Consider the following 19,681-nt stretch of genomic DNA (forward strand, 5'->3'; position numbering starts at 1 on the left):
GCACCCTCGGGCCCCGCCACCCCCAACCCGGGTCCGCACCCTCGGGGCCTGCCTTCCCCTGCCCAGCCCCTGCCGGGTGGCGCGCCCACCTTGGCGCCGATCTGGTTGCCGCACTGGCCCGCCTGGATGTGCACGATCTCGCGCATGGTGCCGGCTGCGGAGCGGGTGGAGGCGCTGGCCCTCGGAGCTGTGCGCGCGGCGCGACCGGCGGACTCCGCAGCAGAGACCAGTGGNGTCGGCTCGATCCACGGACGCTGCCCTGCCCTTGAACTGGGTCCTTCAGTAAACTGCATCCACACCCACCTTTCCATTCTGGATGCCGGAGAGGGGTTGGAAACCTGGGTCCCGGAACCAGGGGGAGGGGCTGCCTCGGAACAGAGTCCTTGCCTCCCGGGGGAGGGCAAGAGGCAGCGAGGACCCCCTTGAAGTAGGGAGATTAGAACTGTCAGTGGGCTCTCCAACTGTTCGCTAAGCTTTCCTGCCTGCCTCCCTGAGCAAGGTACCTTAGTCCGGGCCGCGTTCCCTTTCTATTCCGGGTGGAAATTCGCAGCTATTCTAAACGCGGGGAGAGGGTACAGGATGGGGAAGAGTGAGGGGTTCCCAGGTGAGAGCAGATGGGAACTGTGTTCAAGGAAACCAAGGACGGTGGGGTGGGTGGCATTTTCCTTCTACTTGTGAGGAAGGTGGTTGGTTTGGGAGAGTGCTGTATTTGTCTGCTTTGGGTCCTCCTAAAGATCACTTAAATGTGGAAAATTCTGCATGCGAGAGTGTGTGTCAGAGAGGATATTCTAGCCACACATCAGCCCAGGTATGTGTGCCTCACATTCAGTATGTCACCTAAAGCCAACCTCAGCCTTATAGAGCTGCCCAGTCCAGTTCAAAGGCCACCAGCCACGTGTGACTACTGAACACTTGAAATGTAGGTAGTCTGAACTGAGATGTACTTGAAGTGTAACTCTTCACTGGATTTTGTGGTCTGAGTACGTTAAAAGGCTGTAAAATATGCCATTACTACTTTTGTATATTAATTACATATCAAAATAGTATTTTGGATATATTTAAAAAATTAATTTCACTTATTTTTCTTTACCTTTTTAAATGACTACTGCCCAACCGGTAGTGACTACTGGAAAAATTTGTTACCTAGGTGACTCATGTGGTATTTCTATTGAACAGCCCTGTTCTAGAGTAAATGTAATGACTCTCCCAATTTCACAGCTGGGAAAAGGAGGCTCAAAGAGCTGACTAGCTACAAAGCTAGTAAGTGAGGGCATCTAGATTCCTTCTACAAAGACAAAGCCCAGGTGAGTTTTAAAGGCTTGGTCAGGGTGAGGTAACACCCAATCTTAATTATTCTCAAAGATGATCCTGAACACTGGGCTAGGTGAGCAGGGACCTCACAAAACAAGAAACAAAAAACAAAAAAAACCCTGTTTTTGTTTCCCCTGCACATACTCCTTTTCCTCTCTGGGGCCAGTTTCTACAACTATAAAATGATGATAATTATAGGTGCCCTGCAGCCAGCTTTGTGAGTCGGAAATGAGAAGCTCTGTATAAAAGGAGGTCAAGTTTATGGAGCAAAACTACCCCCCATAAAATGCAAGATGATGCTGTTATTATAAGTATGAAGCGTGCTTGCCATGTTAATAGTGGGTATATATCAGTGATGGGCAGTGTCATGGCTTCATAACGCCTGCTTTAAGAAGCAAGTCCTTTGGGGTCCTCTCAGAACCAGTCAAGTGCCTGATGCCCTGTCTCAATGGGGGATGGGTTTCCTAGGCTCTCTCCTCCCTTCCCTCCACATGCAGACGGGCCCCCAGTACACAGTCCATCCCACTGATACTGTTCCCAGGTTCCTAGGGGTTGGCCTCTACCTTCTCCCCATGTCTGCCTCCAACTGGGACATCTTGGGCTCTTCATGACCAGCCAAGCTTTGTCCTCTCCAGAAAATGGCCCTGCCCCAGGAAACTTCACCAAAACACTGTGCCACAAAGATTTTCTGGAGATAATTGCCTCTTAGCCTTTGTTGTTGCCTTCAAGATGGGGACTTGGAGCCAAATAGCAGAAGATGTGAACTGGAAGGGATGATACTGTGGACATGGGACCCTGACGGGGGCTTTTCGCTACCTGTGGAGGGCTACATCACCCTCACGATGGTGCCCACTCTGCTTTGTTCTGATTGGGTCCTTAAGCACATCACCTACCCGCTCTAAGCCTCTGTTACCATATGCGAAACATGGAAATCTGTTTTTGTTACGTCTATGAGAGACAATGTGAACGGGACAGTTAGTGAACGCACAGTCAATAAATAAATGACAGCATTGATTACAGCAGGCCCAGGCACATGAGGACGGCCCATGGATTACTGGCAACAAATGTCCTTGCTGAAGCTGCCTCCTCCCGCCACCCAGTCTGCATCCAGCCTGCTTTCTCGTCTGCTCACGCCTCCCCCAGTACCCGCCCCTGTTGTCTGTTGGAATATAATCAAAGAAGCACACAGGCAGATTTTTAAATAATGCCTGCCCAGCCTCAGGTGACTCATCCGACGGCTGTAAGCTCCAACTCTCCTCCATGTGGGCGTCGCCAGCACCACCACGCTGTCACACAGCAATGCTATGCTGCACAGCACCCGTGCAGATGATAACAGAGAAGAACAAGGCCCACTGATCCTCCCCGTCCCTGGAATAGGCTTTTAGCAAGCTTTGGGGAAAGATGGTTTTCTCCCCTACCCTCCTGTCTGAAAAGGAGCAGATCTTCTGGCTGTTGGGCAGGGGAGGGGGGAGGAGAGCCAACCTCCTCCTGCCACCTGTCATTTCCTGCTTTGGACTTGATGTCACTGTCAAGTGTCTGAGCCATCCCTGCCCTGAAGGCACTTTGGGGTGATGATTTCAAAATTCAGACTGGAAAGGAAAGGAGTGAATTCCCAGTAGAAGGCTGGGCCGGGCCTGCACTTTACAAAGTGGGCTCAGGATCTCACGTTTCGCTCTTCCAGGCTGTCCTCATTTCCTGCCTTCCAGTAGAGGAGCCTCGTGAAAGCGCCCTTGAGATGTGGGATGGTGATGAGAATTTTTCTCAGCGGATACCATCTCTAATGCAACACATGTGATCTGGTTGAAAGAGATTTAGTTGGGATTCTGCAATTTGGAGCATCAGTAGAATAATGAAAATCCAAGGGCCATTCCAGCAATAAAGTTGTATGAATTATTCTGGAATAGTCTCACAGTGTATTTGTTTGTGCCCTCAGAGGAGGTCTAGGGGACGAGGCATCTCAACTTCTCTTCCCTGTGAAACTCGTCTAAAATAGCCTTGCCTGCTCCTTTGGCTGTGAGCACACATTTTCAAGCTTTTGAATAAAAACATCTCTTGATGAAGATGGAGGAATTTTATTTAAAGCATTTAAAGTGCTTCCTCTTTAAAATGACCACCTAGGTGCACCTGGGTTGCTCTGTTGGTTGATGGTCCTACTCTTGATTTTAGCTCAGGGCACAATCCCAGGGTTGTGGGATCCAGCCCTACACAGGGCTCTGAGCTGAGGATGGAGCCCACTTAAGATTCTCTCTCTCCCTCTGCCCCTTCCTCCTGCTCATGTTCTCTCTCTCTAAAATTAAATTAAATAGGAGTGCCTGGGTGTCTCAGTCAGGTAAGCGTCTGACTCTTGGTTTCAGCTCAGGTTATGATCTCACGGTTTGTGAGTTCGAGCCCTCCTGTGTCAGGCTCTGCTCTGATAGCATGGAGTCTGCTTGGGATTCTCTCTCTCCCTGTCCCTCCTCTGATCACTTTCTCTCTCAAAATAAATAAAAAATTTTAAATTAGTAAAATAAAAATAAATAAAATAGATACATAAAAATAAAAAAATTAAAATAGTGCCTAAAGCATAAATAGTCTGAACCCCAAATGAAAATGTCAATTCCACCACNTGCACCAGGCAATAATAATTTGGAGTAAATATATGGCAATGTTTTTTAGCTCCCTTCTAGAATATTTCATTCCCAGTATGTGTTACTTTTACTAGAATTGTCAATTGGGCCTTTCAAAATTGAAAACAACAAATGTGTTTGTGTGTGTGTGTATATAATATGCACATACATTATATACACATATATATTTTAATATGACATTTAGGAGATTTTTACATAATATATTAATAAATATAAATTTATAATATAATATAAATTTAAATATGAATAGAAATTTATTAATATATTATCATAAATAAACTTGTTAATTAATTAGTAATTTAATTAACTNTTAGAGAATACCAAAGAATATAAGTGTCTTTCTGCTCTTCTCTGTATGTACTTTTCTTCCCCATTCATAGTTTGATGTACTTATTACCTTATTTTCTTCTTCCTTTTCCTGGTCGTTAGGGTATTTCTGTTTGTTCTTTTTTAACATCATTTCAATTACTTTCGCCTTGGACATTAGAAATGAAGAAATACTGTATTTTCTTATACTGTGACTTAAATCACAGTCTCACAAATTCTTAAACATGCATTACTTTCTCCCAACTGCTACCATTTTCCCCATAAAGTAGAGCATCTGGACATACCAAATTCTCTGAGCAAACTCTGCTTCACACACCCAGGGCTGTTCACGTGACTGGAGTGAATTTCTCCCCATTCAGCCCACTCCCACATCCCCTGGATGGAGTTAAGAGCTCAGGCCCTGGATGGAGTGGGTGCAAATCCTGACTCAACACTCATTAGCTGTGTGACTGAGAGAAAGTTACTTAACCTCTATGTGCCTCAATTGCTTCATCAGTAAAGTAGTAACCATAAAAGCACCTACATCCTGGAGTTGCTACAAGGACCAAGTGAATTAATATGTGAAAGCATTTAGAATACCACCTGCCCCATAGCAAGTGTTAGATAAATATTAGCTATTATAATTGGTATTACTTCCTTCCCTCTTTCCTTCATTCCAGGGAGCTCCTCTCCATAAATCAGGCCTCAACTCCAGCGTCACTTTTTCTGTGATGCTCTGTCTTTTGTACCTCATAGTATTGTGTATACATCTTCATATTATAATTTTGACCTTTAGTCCCTGAGATTAATTACAGCCAGGAAAGGTACTATTGTAGAAATAAACACACAGAAGAACTGGGCAGGCAATGAGCTAAGGCACCATTTCAATGCTGTTTCCCCTCGAAAACTCCAAGGGTCTGTAGGTCAGTGGGTGTTGCTACACCATGCAGGAAGTTCTGAGCCTGAGCACCCCCACAGGACATGACTAGCCCCTGGAGGAGGCATGGAACACAAGAGAGCCTATCCTCATCATTCCCAACTTTCTGGTTCCCTCGCCACCTGTTTTCTGAATACAGGGGTTTTTTTTTCACACCAAAATCTGAGTTGCAAAGAATCTGGGTGAGGCCAACCATGTTGACTCCCATGGGGCCAACCCGGATGCACAAAAGGTGCTGGTCATTTTCTTGGAAGCTCCAGGGCTCAAGTTATGCTCTGTTTCACCGTCAAGGCAAATGGTGATTACGGAAAGGTTGACATCACCATTTTCCTCCCTGTGGTGAGAAAGCCATTAAGTTGTGCAGAGCCTAATAATTCTACCTTCTGCTGAAAGTGTGCTAGGAAGAGACTTCCAGCAGTCATAGGTGGGGAGTGCCAGGAGCTGCTGCCTTGGCGTCCTTGGCCCAGCGGCTGCAGCCCTGGCTGGGCGTTGCTGTCCCGGAAGGTGTTCCAGGACTTCTCAGTGCCTTAACCCAAACTGCCAGTGTTTTAGCCCATAGTGTAGGAATCACCCCCTCTCTGCCCACCATCAACATGGGCTGTACAGCTGTCTCAAGAGTGGTCTTTGGGGGTCTTTGGGGGTGCTTGGGTGGCTCAGTTGGCTGAGCATCTGACTCTTGATTTCGACTCAAGGTATGATCCCAGGGTCATGAGATAGAACCACACACAAGGCTTTGTGTTGGGTGTAGAGCCTCCATGGGATTCTCTCTCTCCCTCTCTCTGCCTTCCCCCCTCCATCTCTCTCTCTCTCTTTTTCAAAAATAAATAAATAGGTAAAACATATATATTTATACATATGTATCTATATACATATGTATACATACACATATATATATATATATAACACTTATAAAGAATGGTCCTTGCAAGCAACCACCACCACTCATATTATACCTGGGGGAAAAATGCACCTGAAATATGAAGTGCCTTTTGTTTTTAACTGTAAAATAATATTGAGGTACATTTTTAAAAAGCTTTATTGGACCTAGCGCATTGAAGTTATGAATAATATCATCACCTGGGGCCTCCTCCTTTGTGCAGCCAGGAGTCTTCAGAGAAAACACTAAACTTTCTCGTCATGATTCCCTCTATTTCCCAACTAATTCCCAGGAATACTTACTATGACTGTGTAGAAATACTGCTACTTTTTTTTGTAATCAGTTTTGTTTTGTTTTATTTTTACTGGAAACTTGTATATCCCACCCCCCATCTACTCTCTGGCAACCATCAAATTGTGCTCTGTATTTATAGGTCTGATTCTGCTTTTTGTTTGTTTATTTTTATTTTTTAGATTCGTCATATAAGTGAAATCATGTGATATTTGTCTTTTTCAGTCTGACTTGTTTCACTTAGCACAATACCCTCTAGGTCCAACCATGTGGTCAAAAATGACATGAACTCACCCTTTTTATGGCTGCATAATAGTCCTGTGTGTGTGTGTGTGTGTGTGTGTGTGTGTGTNCATCATGATTCCTCTATTTCCCAACTAATTCCCAGGAATACTTACTATGACTGTGTAGAAATACTGCTACTTTTTTTTGTAATCAGTTTTGTTTTGTTTTATTTTTACTGGAAACCTGTATATCCCACTCCCCATCTACTCTCTGGCAACCATCAAACTGTGCTCTGTATTTATAGGTCTGATTCTGCTTTTTGTTTGTTTATTTTTATTTTTTAGATTCGTCATATAAGTGAAATCATGTGATATTTGTCTTTTTCAGTCTGACTTGTTTCACTTAGCACAATACCCTCTAGGTCCAACCATGTGGTCAAAAATGACATGAACTCACCCTTTTTATGGCTGCATAATAGTCCTGTGTGTGTGTGTGTGTGTGTGTGTGTGTGTGTACCACACCTTCCTTATCCATTCATCTATAGATGGGCACTTAGGTTGCTTCCATATCTTGGCTACTATAAAGAATATTGCAATAAACATATGAGTGCATATATCTTTTAGAATCAGTATTTTCATTTCTTCTGGGTAAACACCTGGTAGTGGAATTATTGAATTATACAGTATTTCTATTTTTAATTTTTTGAGTATTCTTCATACTATTTTCCACAGTGGCTGTACCAATTTACATTCACACCAACAGTGCACAAGGGTTCCTTTTTCTCCACATCTTTGCCAACATTTATTATTTCTTATCTTGTTGATTTTAGCCGTTCTGACAGATATACGGTGATATCTCATTGTGGTTTTGATTTGCATTTCCCTGATGATGAGTGATGTTCATCTTTTCACATACCTGTTGTCCATTTGTATGTCTTCTTTAGGAAAATGTCTATTCAAGTCCTCTGTCCATATCTTAATTGTACTGTTTGGGGTTTTTTTGGTGTTGAGTTGTGTAAGTTTTTTATATTAACCCCTTATCAGATATATCACTTGCAAATATCTTCCACCATTGAGTAGGTTGTCTTTTAGTTTTGTTGATGATTTCCTTCATTGTGTAGAAGCTTTCCATTTTGATGAAGTCCCAATAGTTTATTTCTGCTTTTGTTTCCCTTGCCTTAGGAGACAGTTCTAGAAACGTTGCTACAGCTGATGTCAGAGAAATTGCTGCCTGTTCTCTCTTCTAGGAATTTCATGGTTTCAGCTCTCACATTTAGGTCTTTAATCCATTTTGAATTTACTTTTTGTTTGAAAGAAAGTGGTCCAGTTACATTCTTTTGCATGTAACTGTTCAGTTTTCCCACCACCATCTATTGAAGAGACTGTCTTCCCCACTGTATATTCTTGTAATCACTTATTCTTTATGCCTAATTGCCATGTACCACAAAAATGGTAATAGCAACATTTCAAATATGTGCTAGGTTAAGTTTGTTAAATTTATTATTTGACTATACCAAATTTTGCTGAACACTCACAGTCTAATGCTTGTGTAACATGCTACCAATATTTTGTTTTTCTTAATTACAAGGAATATTTGTTATTTCCACTCTTTTAATATTAAGGCAAATTTTACCCATTTTACAAGTTTACCAAGTTTACATGTTTTACAAGTTTACCACGATAAGCATAGCACTTACTAGTTTTCAAGACCTAAGAAAAAGTTTGAGAGGGTGCAGGGAGGAAAACTCCAAAATATGAAAAGAATACTACAGTAGTAAAATTCATAAATGTTTAATTACATGCCTACCAAACATAGCAGTCAATTAGTCAAATGCAACTTAGCTTTTATATCATAACATAAAAATACTACAATTAGTGTAAACATGAAATAGATTTTTTGATAATCAGAAGAAAGGAGATTAAAGAAGGTGGAGACAAATATATTGGGAAAGGCATACTCTGTCCTCTGAGAGAGATTTAACAGAGTTGAGAATGTTGAAAGAGGAATGGGAGGGGCACATTGTGTGCACAACTGCCTTGGTGAAAATGAAAGAGGAGGAGAGGTCTTGGACCAGTCATTTCCCCTCACTGGCCAGCAGGGAGTGCACGGGATGAGAACAGCTTGGGTGAGTTTTAGGATAGAGAAGCAATGTGCAACCAGAAATTCCTGTGTACTGGGTGCTTCAGAGTCAAATTTCTATTAACTCAGGGAATACTGTGCTGATTCACAGATGACATTTAAGGTTGGATAGTTTTGCAATGAATGAGGCATTTGGATCCTGTTGAGATGCCAATACTGATATTGGAGAAATGAAGCTGAACATAGGGCACAGGCTGAAGCTTTCCATAGTGGGGGCAGCACACTATAGGCTGAGGACAGGAACAGTAAGAGAGGGAAAAGGCACAGCAAGATCAGGAGCTGAGTCAACAAATGAACTGTCAAGTCTGATGAGATATTAATGCAGGGACCAGAACCTGCTGTCCAATCTTAATTTGGAGCTGAAAGGAAGTCATAGAAAAGCAAGACCAGGAAAACAGGGAGTACATGTAGAAGAAACATTAGAATGGGCCCTCCACCCTGCAAATCTCCCTCAAAAAATCTTATTTTGCTACTGTGAGCCCAGCCTAAGGTACCAATTTCCACTATAGCCACCTGCAGTTGCAAATTTAACTTACTGAATTGGGACCAGTCCTAAGTAAAATTGTAAGGGTGCTAAGTTTCCCTTTTGATTCTTTTTCCCACCTCTTGCTACTCTTCTCCAAATGTGAGCACACAAGCTCTATACCCTTATGAAAATCTTTACCAAGGAAACCATTTAATACCAATCGGCTAAGGTCTTATTTTGATGATGATGAATGTTCCAAGAACATTCACATTGATCCATAGACGTCTATGGCCAAAGGGGACCTGAAAATCATATTTTCTAAAATTAAAAGAAATTCCAAAATAAATCTATCTTGGTCCCCACCCCCCTTGCAGTATTCCTAACAAGAAGTCATATAGCTTGTCCCTTGAACACCTGCCTTAGTAGGATACTCACTGCAGCACCAACTGTTGCACTGTTGTGTGACAAGTACTATACATACATCATCTCATTTAATCCTTGCAATAACCTCTGAAGTACATACTGTTATGACCATTTTCTGGAAAAAGAAGCTAAGGCTCAGAGAGACTGAATACTTGCCCAACACCATACAACTAGTAAGTGGAAACATCACTTACTTTGTGAACATAGATTCAGATGTTGGAACCAGATGTTTCAAAGACCACGTGCTTCCTGTTTCCCATTTCCCAACTTCCGATTTCCCAACTTTCCATTTGAGGAAGGTAGAATTCTATCAGAGCCCCAAGAGCCACTGGCCGTGGGGTGTACACAACCTTTTCCCAGTTACTCAAACATTCATCTCGTAGTTCATGAGTTCGAGCCCCATGTTGAGCTCTGTGCTGACAGCTCAAAGCCTGGAGCCTGCCTCAGATTCTGTGGCTCCCCCTCTCTCTCCCTTTCTCTCTTCACACACAAAAATAAATAAAATATTTTAAAAAATAGGGAGATTATGTGGGTGGGCCTCCTCTAATCACATGAACTCCTTTAGAGCAAAGAATTTTTTCCAGCTGGTAGCAGAAGAAGACATCAGAATTTTGAAGCAATAGAGACACTCTTCTGCTGGCCTTGAAGGAGCTGCTACCATGTTGTGGAGACAGCCAGGTGGCAGGCCACAGCAGGCAGCCTCTCGGACCAGAGAATGGGCTCTGACCAACAGCCAGCAAGCAAACAGGAACCTCAGACCTATGAGCGTGAGGAACTGGATTTGGCCAATCACTCAAGGCCATGGAAGAGGGCCTTGGGCCCCAGAAGGAGCTGTCCAGGATGGCCAAATGAGGACATGAGCAGAGACCCACGACTCACAACCCCAGAAACTGTAAGATGATTGTGATGCTTCAAGCCACTGAGTTTGTGGTAACCTATCCCACAGCAATAAAAAACAACAACATCTCCTCTTTGGTGACTATTGTAGGTCTGTCCCTGAGAAGACAACCTGAGACAAAGGATTGAGTGAGGTTTACTGGGGAGGTGGTCCCAGGAAGCAGCAAGAAGGTAGTGGGGAACTGAACCAGGAAAGGGAAGTCCCCACGCTGCATTTGCAAGCAGGCTACTGGGGTGGGCACAAGGCTCCATGCTGGGGGATCTGTAAGGGACCACAGTTGTCACACCAAGAGCCAGGGAAGCGGGGCTATTTAGCCTCTGGTCTGTCCTTCAACAGTCCTCCACTAAAGGGGCATTGTGGGCAGGACACGCAGTAGGGGATCTGGGAAGAACGAAGGTCTCCGGAACATGGGCTGGTACCAACAGTGCCTGCTACAAAGACATTCTCTAGAAAGTTCCTTCCTCTCTATTGATACCTCCCATTTAGCCATTGGTTCAGGTTTGGTTCCTTAGCTAATGATGTCTACCTTCTCCATACTTTTCAGATACCCGCAATTTTCATACTCCCGAGGTATTGTCTCACTGGCTGAACATTTCCAGTCCCTTCCTAGACTCCCTCCCCGCAGCTCCATGAAACAGGATTTTGAGTTCAGAACTAGTTCGATTGTTCTTGACTCTGAGCTATGAATGCAGCTCTGACCACGTCAGCTTCTGGGCAGCCTCTTCATACTGATGACTCATATGAAGCTGTCCTGGTTCTTTGTGCAGCTGCCAAGATCTCACTCTTCCTGTTCCTCTGCTGTTAGTATTTAGATTATAGGGAAGGACATTTCATTTGTGGGTGAGCTTGGGCACCATTAGGGGCTGGTAAAGGCACCATGTTCATGACCAGTTGGTACAGGTCTGCATTCAGTATTTCACATAATTAATGTTGGTACAATCAATAAACAGGCAAGGGCATGGGCACAGTGTGATCTGAGGAGAAGATGGGCTCCAAGCCGCTGCCTCCGCTTCTGGTCATAACCTGTGCCTTTGGCCTTTGGCTTCCTGAAGTCATTACCTGCTGTCTCTGGTCCTCTGACATTATCGGCAGCCTGTTAACTCCTTTTGGAAGGTTTATCACTGCTCAGTATTCTTTGCTGTCATGGGCTGCTCTGTGGTGGGAGAACCATAGAAGCCCTTTGCAGGCTGACAGCTCTTTGAACCACCCAGAGAGGGGCCAGAGAAGTGGCCGTTCCAAGATTAAGTAGAATTAGGAGGACTCAGGGCTTTCTGTGGAAACACAATCTCCACCTTAACAGCACTAAGAATTGTGATTTCTGGGATGCCTGGGTAGCTCAGTCAGTTAAGCATCCAATTTCAGCTCAGGTCATGATATCACAGTTCATGGGTTCGAGCCCCGCATTGGGCTCTGTGCTGACAGCCAGCTCAGAGCCTGGGGCCTGTTTCAGATTCTGTGTCTTCCTCTCTCTCTGACCCTGCCCTGTTCATGCTCTCTCTCTCTCTCCTCTCTCTCTCTCTCAGAAATAAATAAATAAATAAGACAAAAACAAACAAACTGTGATTTCCACACTGTTGAGAAAGGAAACTCACTGAACCATTTGCCATCGATCATGACTACATACCGAACACAAAGTTGTCTGGCCTGAAGATCTGGCCAAATGGTCCAGACCTGACCGAGTCCATGGTGCCAGNTGCTCCTATTAGGGAAATTATCTAACATTCTGATCTCATAAGTCTACAAGCATCCAGCGTCCATCAGAACAGACTTTTCTGTTATAGGGGGGAGGCCGGCAAGACTAGCAGGGACTGTGTAGGTGAGGAGGGAAAGATGGTGTGGCTGCAGATGTAAAATCAGGTTGTGCAGCTGGGAATATTCTTCTCCAAAGTCAGCAGATTCTCTGACTGAACTGTTAAGGAGGACAGTGTTTACCTGTGTGCTTTTTTAAACTTGGGGCAAGCCAAAATTTATGGGTTGTAGGTGGCGGAAAGCCTGCACAAAGTTGGGTGAAGCAAAGTAGAGGGTAAGAAGTGGGAAATTGTGGATACTTGGTCATTGCCTCCTTTGTTTCATAGATACAATCTGCTGTGGGGGATGGAATAACAGTCATTGTGTGGTTGGTGTTGGTTCAGTTAGTTGTCAAAGGTGGGCTGACTTCCATGTTCTTGCTGGCTCAGAAAGACTAGCTGTTATCATCTGCTGGGCATGTCTCTAAACTGACAGGTGTCAGAGGGTCTTTGAGATCAGATACGTCACCAGAGGTATATGTCAGAATAGACTAAAAGAATAATTATTAAGGGTTAAGTTATAGAGTAAAACCACAATTTTAGGTTTGAAGGGAGTTAGCTGAGAAGGCTGTGAGATGTTGGCTTGAAGTATACTTAATGGCAGAAGGAAGATGACAGTGGCAATTTGATGGATTTCTTGTTCAGTGAATAATTCTGGTGGTGACAGAGACATTATGAGAACACGTGATTAGTGGTAACTCTACCACTGCCCAGGCACCCCTTTGGAAAGCCAGAATCCTGTCCAATGCCAGACAGTTGTTAAGGACCATGCACTGAAGTGTCCCATGGTTCTCTCGTGATGATGTTGGTGTCTTTGGTAAGATTGTCCATAGTTCTGGTCATTTCCTGAAGCAGAACATGGAACAAGTAGGAGCTCTGGCATACTTGTCATTGGCCCACACAGCTCCAGGTGCAAAAATTGTCCCTATGTGATCTGCTGTGACAATCAAGCCTTTTCAGAGTCCTTCAATCCCCTAGCCTCTTGTTCTAAGGCTTCTTCATAACCTGGTGAGGAAGGAAGGTAAAGCCTCTTTGTCTGGGGCTGGATTCCACATCTAGGCTTATAGATATAACATGCTTTTGTAAACCTTTTGGATCAGCTAGTGCCTCAAAAATTGAAATCAAAATTTTATGGTGATAAAAGTCTGGTGAAATATTTGATATGGGTTAATAAGATTATCTCAATAACAAGATCTATTCCAGCTATGGGCATTCTTTCCTTCTTTCCTTCCTTTCCTTCCTTCCCTCCTTTCTTTCTTTCTTTCTTCCTTCCTTCCTTCCTTCCTTCCTTCCTTCCTTCCTTCCTTCCTTCCTTCCTTCCTCTCTCTCTCTTTCTTTTCTCCCTTCTTTCCTTCCATCCTTCCATCTTTCTTTCTTTCTTTCTTTCTTTCTTTCTTTCTTTCTTTCTTTCTTTCTTTCTTTCTTCCTTCCTTCCTTCCTTCCTTCCTTCCTTCCTTCCTGCCACGCCCCTCTCCTTGGGAGACACTTGTAGATCCAAGAGGTCATATCCACACAAAGCTTGAACCTCTTTTTTAGATCATGACCCAAATCCCAGAATGTCTGAAATTCCTGCCCAAATTGTTTTAAGGCCACTTCTAGTGCATGTATAGTCTCTCTCCCTTTGTCTCCCTGAGGGCAGGTTGTGCCTTCAGTGGGCACTCCTAGGACCAAGGAAATATTGCATGTAAAAAGGGGGTGATGGGGTTTGGATGTGTAGGCTGGGACATCCATATGCACATGAGGCACATAAAAACGCTGAGCACTGAGGCTCAGGTGAGCTTCCCTAGTGGGTGATACCCCTTGCATATTGTCACACATCAATGCAGTGAAAGTGACATGTCCTCATTTCATGGAAGGACAACAGAAACTCTGTGCATAGTTCTCCTCTGAACTCTTCACTTTGTGTTCTTCCCTTGCTTAATTTTAATTTGTATCTTTTACAGACTTTCCCTGTAAAAACAAATCTCTAACTGTGAGTATAACAGCTTTCAGTAAGTTCTGTGAGTCCCCCTAGTGAATAATCAAACCTTAGGGTAATCTTGGAGACTGTTGATCTTGTGTCAGAAGGAAACATGTTTTTGGAGACCGTTCCCTCTGACTTGACAGTTGGCCCAAATGCTTCTCTGTTTGTGTCAGAAGTGGGATTCACTAACCTGACCCTGAGTCAGGGTCTTGAACATGGTTCAAGAAGAGAAGGATGAATGAGTGGGGGGTGGTGAGCCTTTGATTCCTGCGCGGCCATGGGGTCACCTAGGATAGAGAACTGGAGCTGTGCCACAATTAGTTACTGGAGGTAAAATTTACCAAAAGAATTTAGAGATAAGGCTCCAGCTCCTGGAGGAGTTGTCACACTGGATTCATAAGGAAGTACAAGTAACAAGAAACAAGCAAATGTCACTCCCTTGGTTCTTGTTATCTGTAATAACCAAAATGAAAGGTAGAGTGTTGGGATGGATCTTGAGGCTGAGCCAAACTTTGAAATCAGGCTGTTCTGAGTTATTTCATGGATATCACCAAAGGAAATAGTTAAACTGAAGCCACAGATAGCTAATATTTGCAAGATAATGGGGGAAAAGATGAAAGGGAGATTCAAGAGACCCATCCCAGGAGGATAGAAATCTTTAAACAGTTACTGGATAAACAAAGCAGACAGGGATGGGACAAAATAAAGGTCTTAGTGCAGCACTCTCAGAAATTGGATAGACTGATGAAAGCCTCTGCTGACCCCACACGTTGAAGGGCCTTCCACAAATCTGCTTTATTAACCTTAGTTTGAAAGAATTTCAAAAGTTGGGTGGCAAAGATGAAAATGGGAAAGGCTCCCTGGAATTTCCTGGGACCTAATCAACCTAATCAAGTTAATGATTGACAAAAGGGCCCTGTCCTCAGCTAGGGACCCAAGGGCGTGTGCACGTGAGTGGGTGAAATGGCCACGGAGTCTAAGAATGATGTTTCTGGTACTCCTTGACATGGGACTCCTGTGCACATGATGCCAAAGCTTGATAATGAAGTCCTGACTGTGGCTACAGTTAGATTGGGTGGAAAGGAGAATGAAATAGTGGGATTCAGGTGAAAGGTGGGATGAAATGTTTGAACAGACTATGTAAAATTGTTGTGTCTCTATTCCTTGAATACATTAAGGGGATGAATATTGTGTCTAGATAAGTCATGCTTCCCCTACCAAGTATCATAATACAGAAGTCATGTACAGCCTCCCTTCAGCCATTATTAATACGACAGCTAAATGGGAGTCAATGACATTGCCCGAGTCCACACAGATTGTTAATTTGACTGGGATGATCGTACAGACAAATTATGTGTACAATAACCCTGTGTGGGGTACAGACTGGGGCTAATGGCAAAAGCCTGCAAGTCCCACCCTGCAGTGACCACTGGGATTTCCATTTGAAAAATCTAGAACATTCCCATTTGAAAGACAATTACTAGCTTGCTATTTGACATGAGTTGAAATTGTTCCTATGACTAAATGACATAGAATAACCTTGAAATAACTATAATGTCTTGGATAACGTATTAAGGATATTATGATGGGGAGGGGAGTGCTCAGAAGAGTTCCATAATAAAAAAGAAATCATTTATACACGAAATGGTGCTAAGGGAATATAAGGGAAGGACTCATAAGCAGGTGCTCTTTTTCCTCTAGGACTGACTTTGGAACCACCTGAGGTGCTGCTAGACCCTATGGCCATTTGAGTGTTACCATATAAACAACTCTCTATTGACCAACAAAAAGCCGTTGGTTTATGGATAGCAATCCAAAGTGAACATTTCCAAGCCACTCTTATTGAAGAAAATAAAAACAATGCAGCTCAGTGGGCTGGAATGTCTGCTATTTGCCTCTTTGTTTGAGTTTTTACTGACTCGTGGTGGTGGCCAATGGTCGGGCTGTGGGGTCAGGCACAGAGAGAATGGGAAGCTCGCCTATTAAAGAAATATCCAGGGGCGCCTGGGTGGCTTAGTCGGTTAAGCGTCCGACTTTCGCTTGGGTCATGATCTCGCGGTTCGTGGGTTCGAGCCCCACGTTGGGCTCTGTGCTGGCTCCCAGCTCAGAGCCTGGAGCCTGTTTCAGTCTCTGACTCCCTCTCTCTCTGACCTTCTCCTGCTCACGCTGTCTCTCTCTCTCTCCTAGAAATAAATAAAACATTTAAAAAAAAAAATAAAGAGATATCCATATGGGCCACAGCTCCATATGAGAATCACTATGGGAATTTGAGAGGTTTATTATTATTATTATTATTATTATTATTTTAAGTAGACCTCATGCCTAGTGTGGAGGCCAATGTGGGGCTTCAACTCATGACCCTGAGATCAAGACCTGTGTTGAGATCATGAATCAGACACTTAACTGATTAAGCCACCCAGGCACCCCAAGAGGTACATTAAAGTAGAACATGGCAATGCCCATGAGAAGAACCTCCTCCTGGTATCAGAAGTGGCTGGCATTGGCAAGTGGAAATCCTTGTGCATTCATTTGAGGTGGCCTCCTGGATTGTCCTATCACAATGCAGAGGTGGGCTAAATTTAGACATATTCTTTCTGCACCCTATGAGGCACAAAATACCAACTGTACAGTCTGTCTCCAAGAAAGACAGAGGCTGCAGATGGCTCTAGGGCAGTCTCCAGGGGGAAGGCCATGCACATAGCTGTCAAATCGGGCTGATGCCCCTAGAGATTACAACTAGGTTCCTGCAGTGATAGACACTTGCTCTGGATTGGGTTTTGCATACCTGGTGATAGAGGTAAATGTTCAAAATACTATGGAAGGATGGAACTAGAAGATATTGTACCAAGTTGTGCCACCAAGTCACATTTCTTCAGCTCAAGGAACATACTTTTATCCTGATAGTTTGCTCAATAACTAGAACAGGCATGAAAGGCTGGCTTACATGCATTCATGAATATGTGTTCACACTCAACATGAAGGGGACCAATGAAGTGTACCAATCAGGCAGATTTCTCCATTTCTCTATGGGATGTGGGGAATGGGGTGGGAGGGAATGCTATTACTCTACAACTCTTCCCATATAACCTCAACTTTCTTTTTTCCTACCTGATACAGTGGTCCTAAGATCAGAGCAACAACCACAGGTGTCAATGGGAGGGATGATCCCTAAGCAAGAAACTGTCACTATATCTTTAAATCTTATGTCAGAATTACTAAGGGCCTAATGGAGAGGATGGGTGCCTTTACCTTATCTTGCAATACTGAGGTTAGCAGTGAATGCAGCTATACAGTCAAGAAAGTCCAATTCTGTACACATCTAACCCTATCCTATATGAATGAGACTGGATTGAGGAAGAGGTATTTGCTAGACTGCTGCTGGCAATCTAGACCAGCACAGTAGCCAAACCTAACATCCTTTCCAAAAAAAAGGTGGAAATGCTTGGTAAAATTAAAATGGTAAATGTGGAGAAGGCGGAATGATAGGTGAGGATAAAAGGAATGAATAAATGGTTTATGCAGTGAAGGAAATGCAGTACTATATCGGTGCCTTGAGAGAGACTCGGAGGGAGAGATGGTATTGTCTCTTAGCCCAGTTATACCGGATGCCTGAAAGGGTGGAGCCATATACATTGGTGGACAGCTCTTGCCTTTGAAACCTTGACCCAGTCAAATGGAAGCCTACAAACTGAGTGACATGACTCAGGGAGAAACCATAAGATTTGATGATAGACTGGTCTAATTGTTAGTGACTCAGTGGGGCTCTGATAATGTGGCATATCTTTTGACTCTTATTTTTCAGGTTGCCATGCTGTGATATGGAGTAACACTGGCCTTGTTGATCAGATTCAACCACCTTAAGTAAAACAGGGCTTATGGTAATACTGATATTGATAATCAAATATATTGAGAAGTTGAGTTAAAGCCTCATCAGGATTAATAAAATGACTGGCTTGAGGAACTGGATTTAACTAATCATCACCTAATTTTTATACTAAACAGTTCTGTACAAGATTGTAATAAGGTACAAATAGCACACAATGAAGGGCACCTGGGTGGCTCAGTCGGTTAAGTGTCCGACTTTGGCTCAGGTCATGATCAAGCAGTTCATGGGTTTGAGCCCCAAGTCAGGCTCTGTGCTGATATCCAGCTCAAAGCTTGGAGCCTATTTCAGATTATGTATCTCCTTCTCTCTCTGACCCTCCGCTGCCCACACTGTCTCTCTCTCAGAAATAAATAAAACATTAAAAAAAAAAACCCCAAATAACACACATTGGGAAGGGAAAAGAGTAACCAACCCAGTACAAAAACATGAATATGTATGTCATGGCTTTATAGGGTGAATTATTATCGTTTTGTGTAGTAAATACTATATTAACTATAGATGCCCAGGCAAAGGTAATTGTTTTACTATAACAGAGTCTTGGCCAAAGGCCTGGGGGTGACTTGTATAGCAAAGACTTATTTTTATCCAAGGAGAGGTCTGGCTTTTGCTCTTGGCTCCTGGGAAGTGATTTCTAGGGCCTTGGAATGTCTAATGGGAGTACCTTTATTTGCTTGACGGCTTTGGCTAGCAGACCATCTGTCAATGTACTTTATGATAAGGACATTGGTACTAGCTCATATCTCCCAGGAACTAGAGACTAAAGGTATCAGCTCAACTTGGAGGAGGGGCTGGAGACTAAATGTTGGCTGTGTGAGGAGTATGTATCTCTGCTGGCAGGAGATAAAAGCCCCAATAAAAATTCTGGACCCCATAGGCTCAGGCGAACTTCCTTGGTTGTGTGTGTTTCATACACATATCCTGGGAATTAATATTATCTTTGACTCCATAGGGACAGGATGACTGGAATCTCTACATTTGGATCCTTTAGGACTCTTCCCAAAGTGTCTCCTCTCTTGACTGATTAAAAAAATTTTTTTAAAGTTTATTCATTTTTGAGAGAGAGAGAGAGACAGAGTGGAGTGAGGAAGGGGCAGAGAGAGAGGGAGACGCAGAATCAGAAGGAGGCTCCAGGCTCTGAGCTGTCAGCACAGAGCCTGATGCAGGGCTGAAAACCATGAACCGTGAGATCATGACCTGAACTGAAGGCAGATGCCTAAGCAACTTGGATGATTAATCTGCTTTCTCCATAATAAACCATAACCATGAACATAACAGCTTTCAGTGAGTTCTGTGAATCCTTCTGGAAAATTATTAAAACTGGTTCTGGGGGCCCCTTGAACTTGCACTTGTTGTCAGAAGTGATGGCAGTCTTCTGAGTGGACACGTTATGTCCTCTAAAACTCATAGTTGGCCAGACTTTATTCAGGGGATTAAATGAATATTTGCATTATGAATGCTGAAAACCCCAGCCTTCTACTAAGCAATTAGAATGTTGGCAGACAGCAGAAGAAGCAGAGTATTGGTGGAGATAATCTGGGCTATATG

General features: G+C 43.4%; 1 protein-coding gene across 2 annotated transcripts in view; it reads right to left on the minus strand.

Moving 5' to 3' along the window:
* Positions 1-19,681, minus strand: part of TUBB2A (tubulin beta 2A class IIa) — a 52,532-nt gene that overhangs the window by 3,887 nt on the left and 28,964 nt on the right. The window contains exon 1 of one of the 2 annotated variants that reach the window (XM_077770029.1): positions 90-225. The exons of the other annotated variant lie outside the window; for it this stretch is intronic. Within the exon in view, the coding sequence (XP_077626155.1) occupies positions 90-146 (57 nt within the window). The 5' untranslated portion in view covers positions 147-225. Of the gene's footprint in view, positions 1-89; positions 226-19,681 lie in introns of those variants that run through there. 2 annotated transcript variants of the gene reach the window in all.

This window comes from Crocuta crocuta, unplaced genomic scaffold, assembly GCF_008692635.1.
Source record: "Crocuta crocuta isolate KB4526 unplaced genomic scaffold, BGI_CrCroc_1.0 scaffold24, whole genome shotgun sequence".
NCBI classification, from domain to species: Eukaryota; Metazoa; Chordata; class Mammalia; order Carnivora; family Hyaenidae; genus Crocuta; species Crocuta crocuta.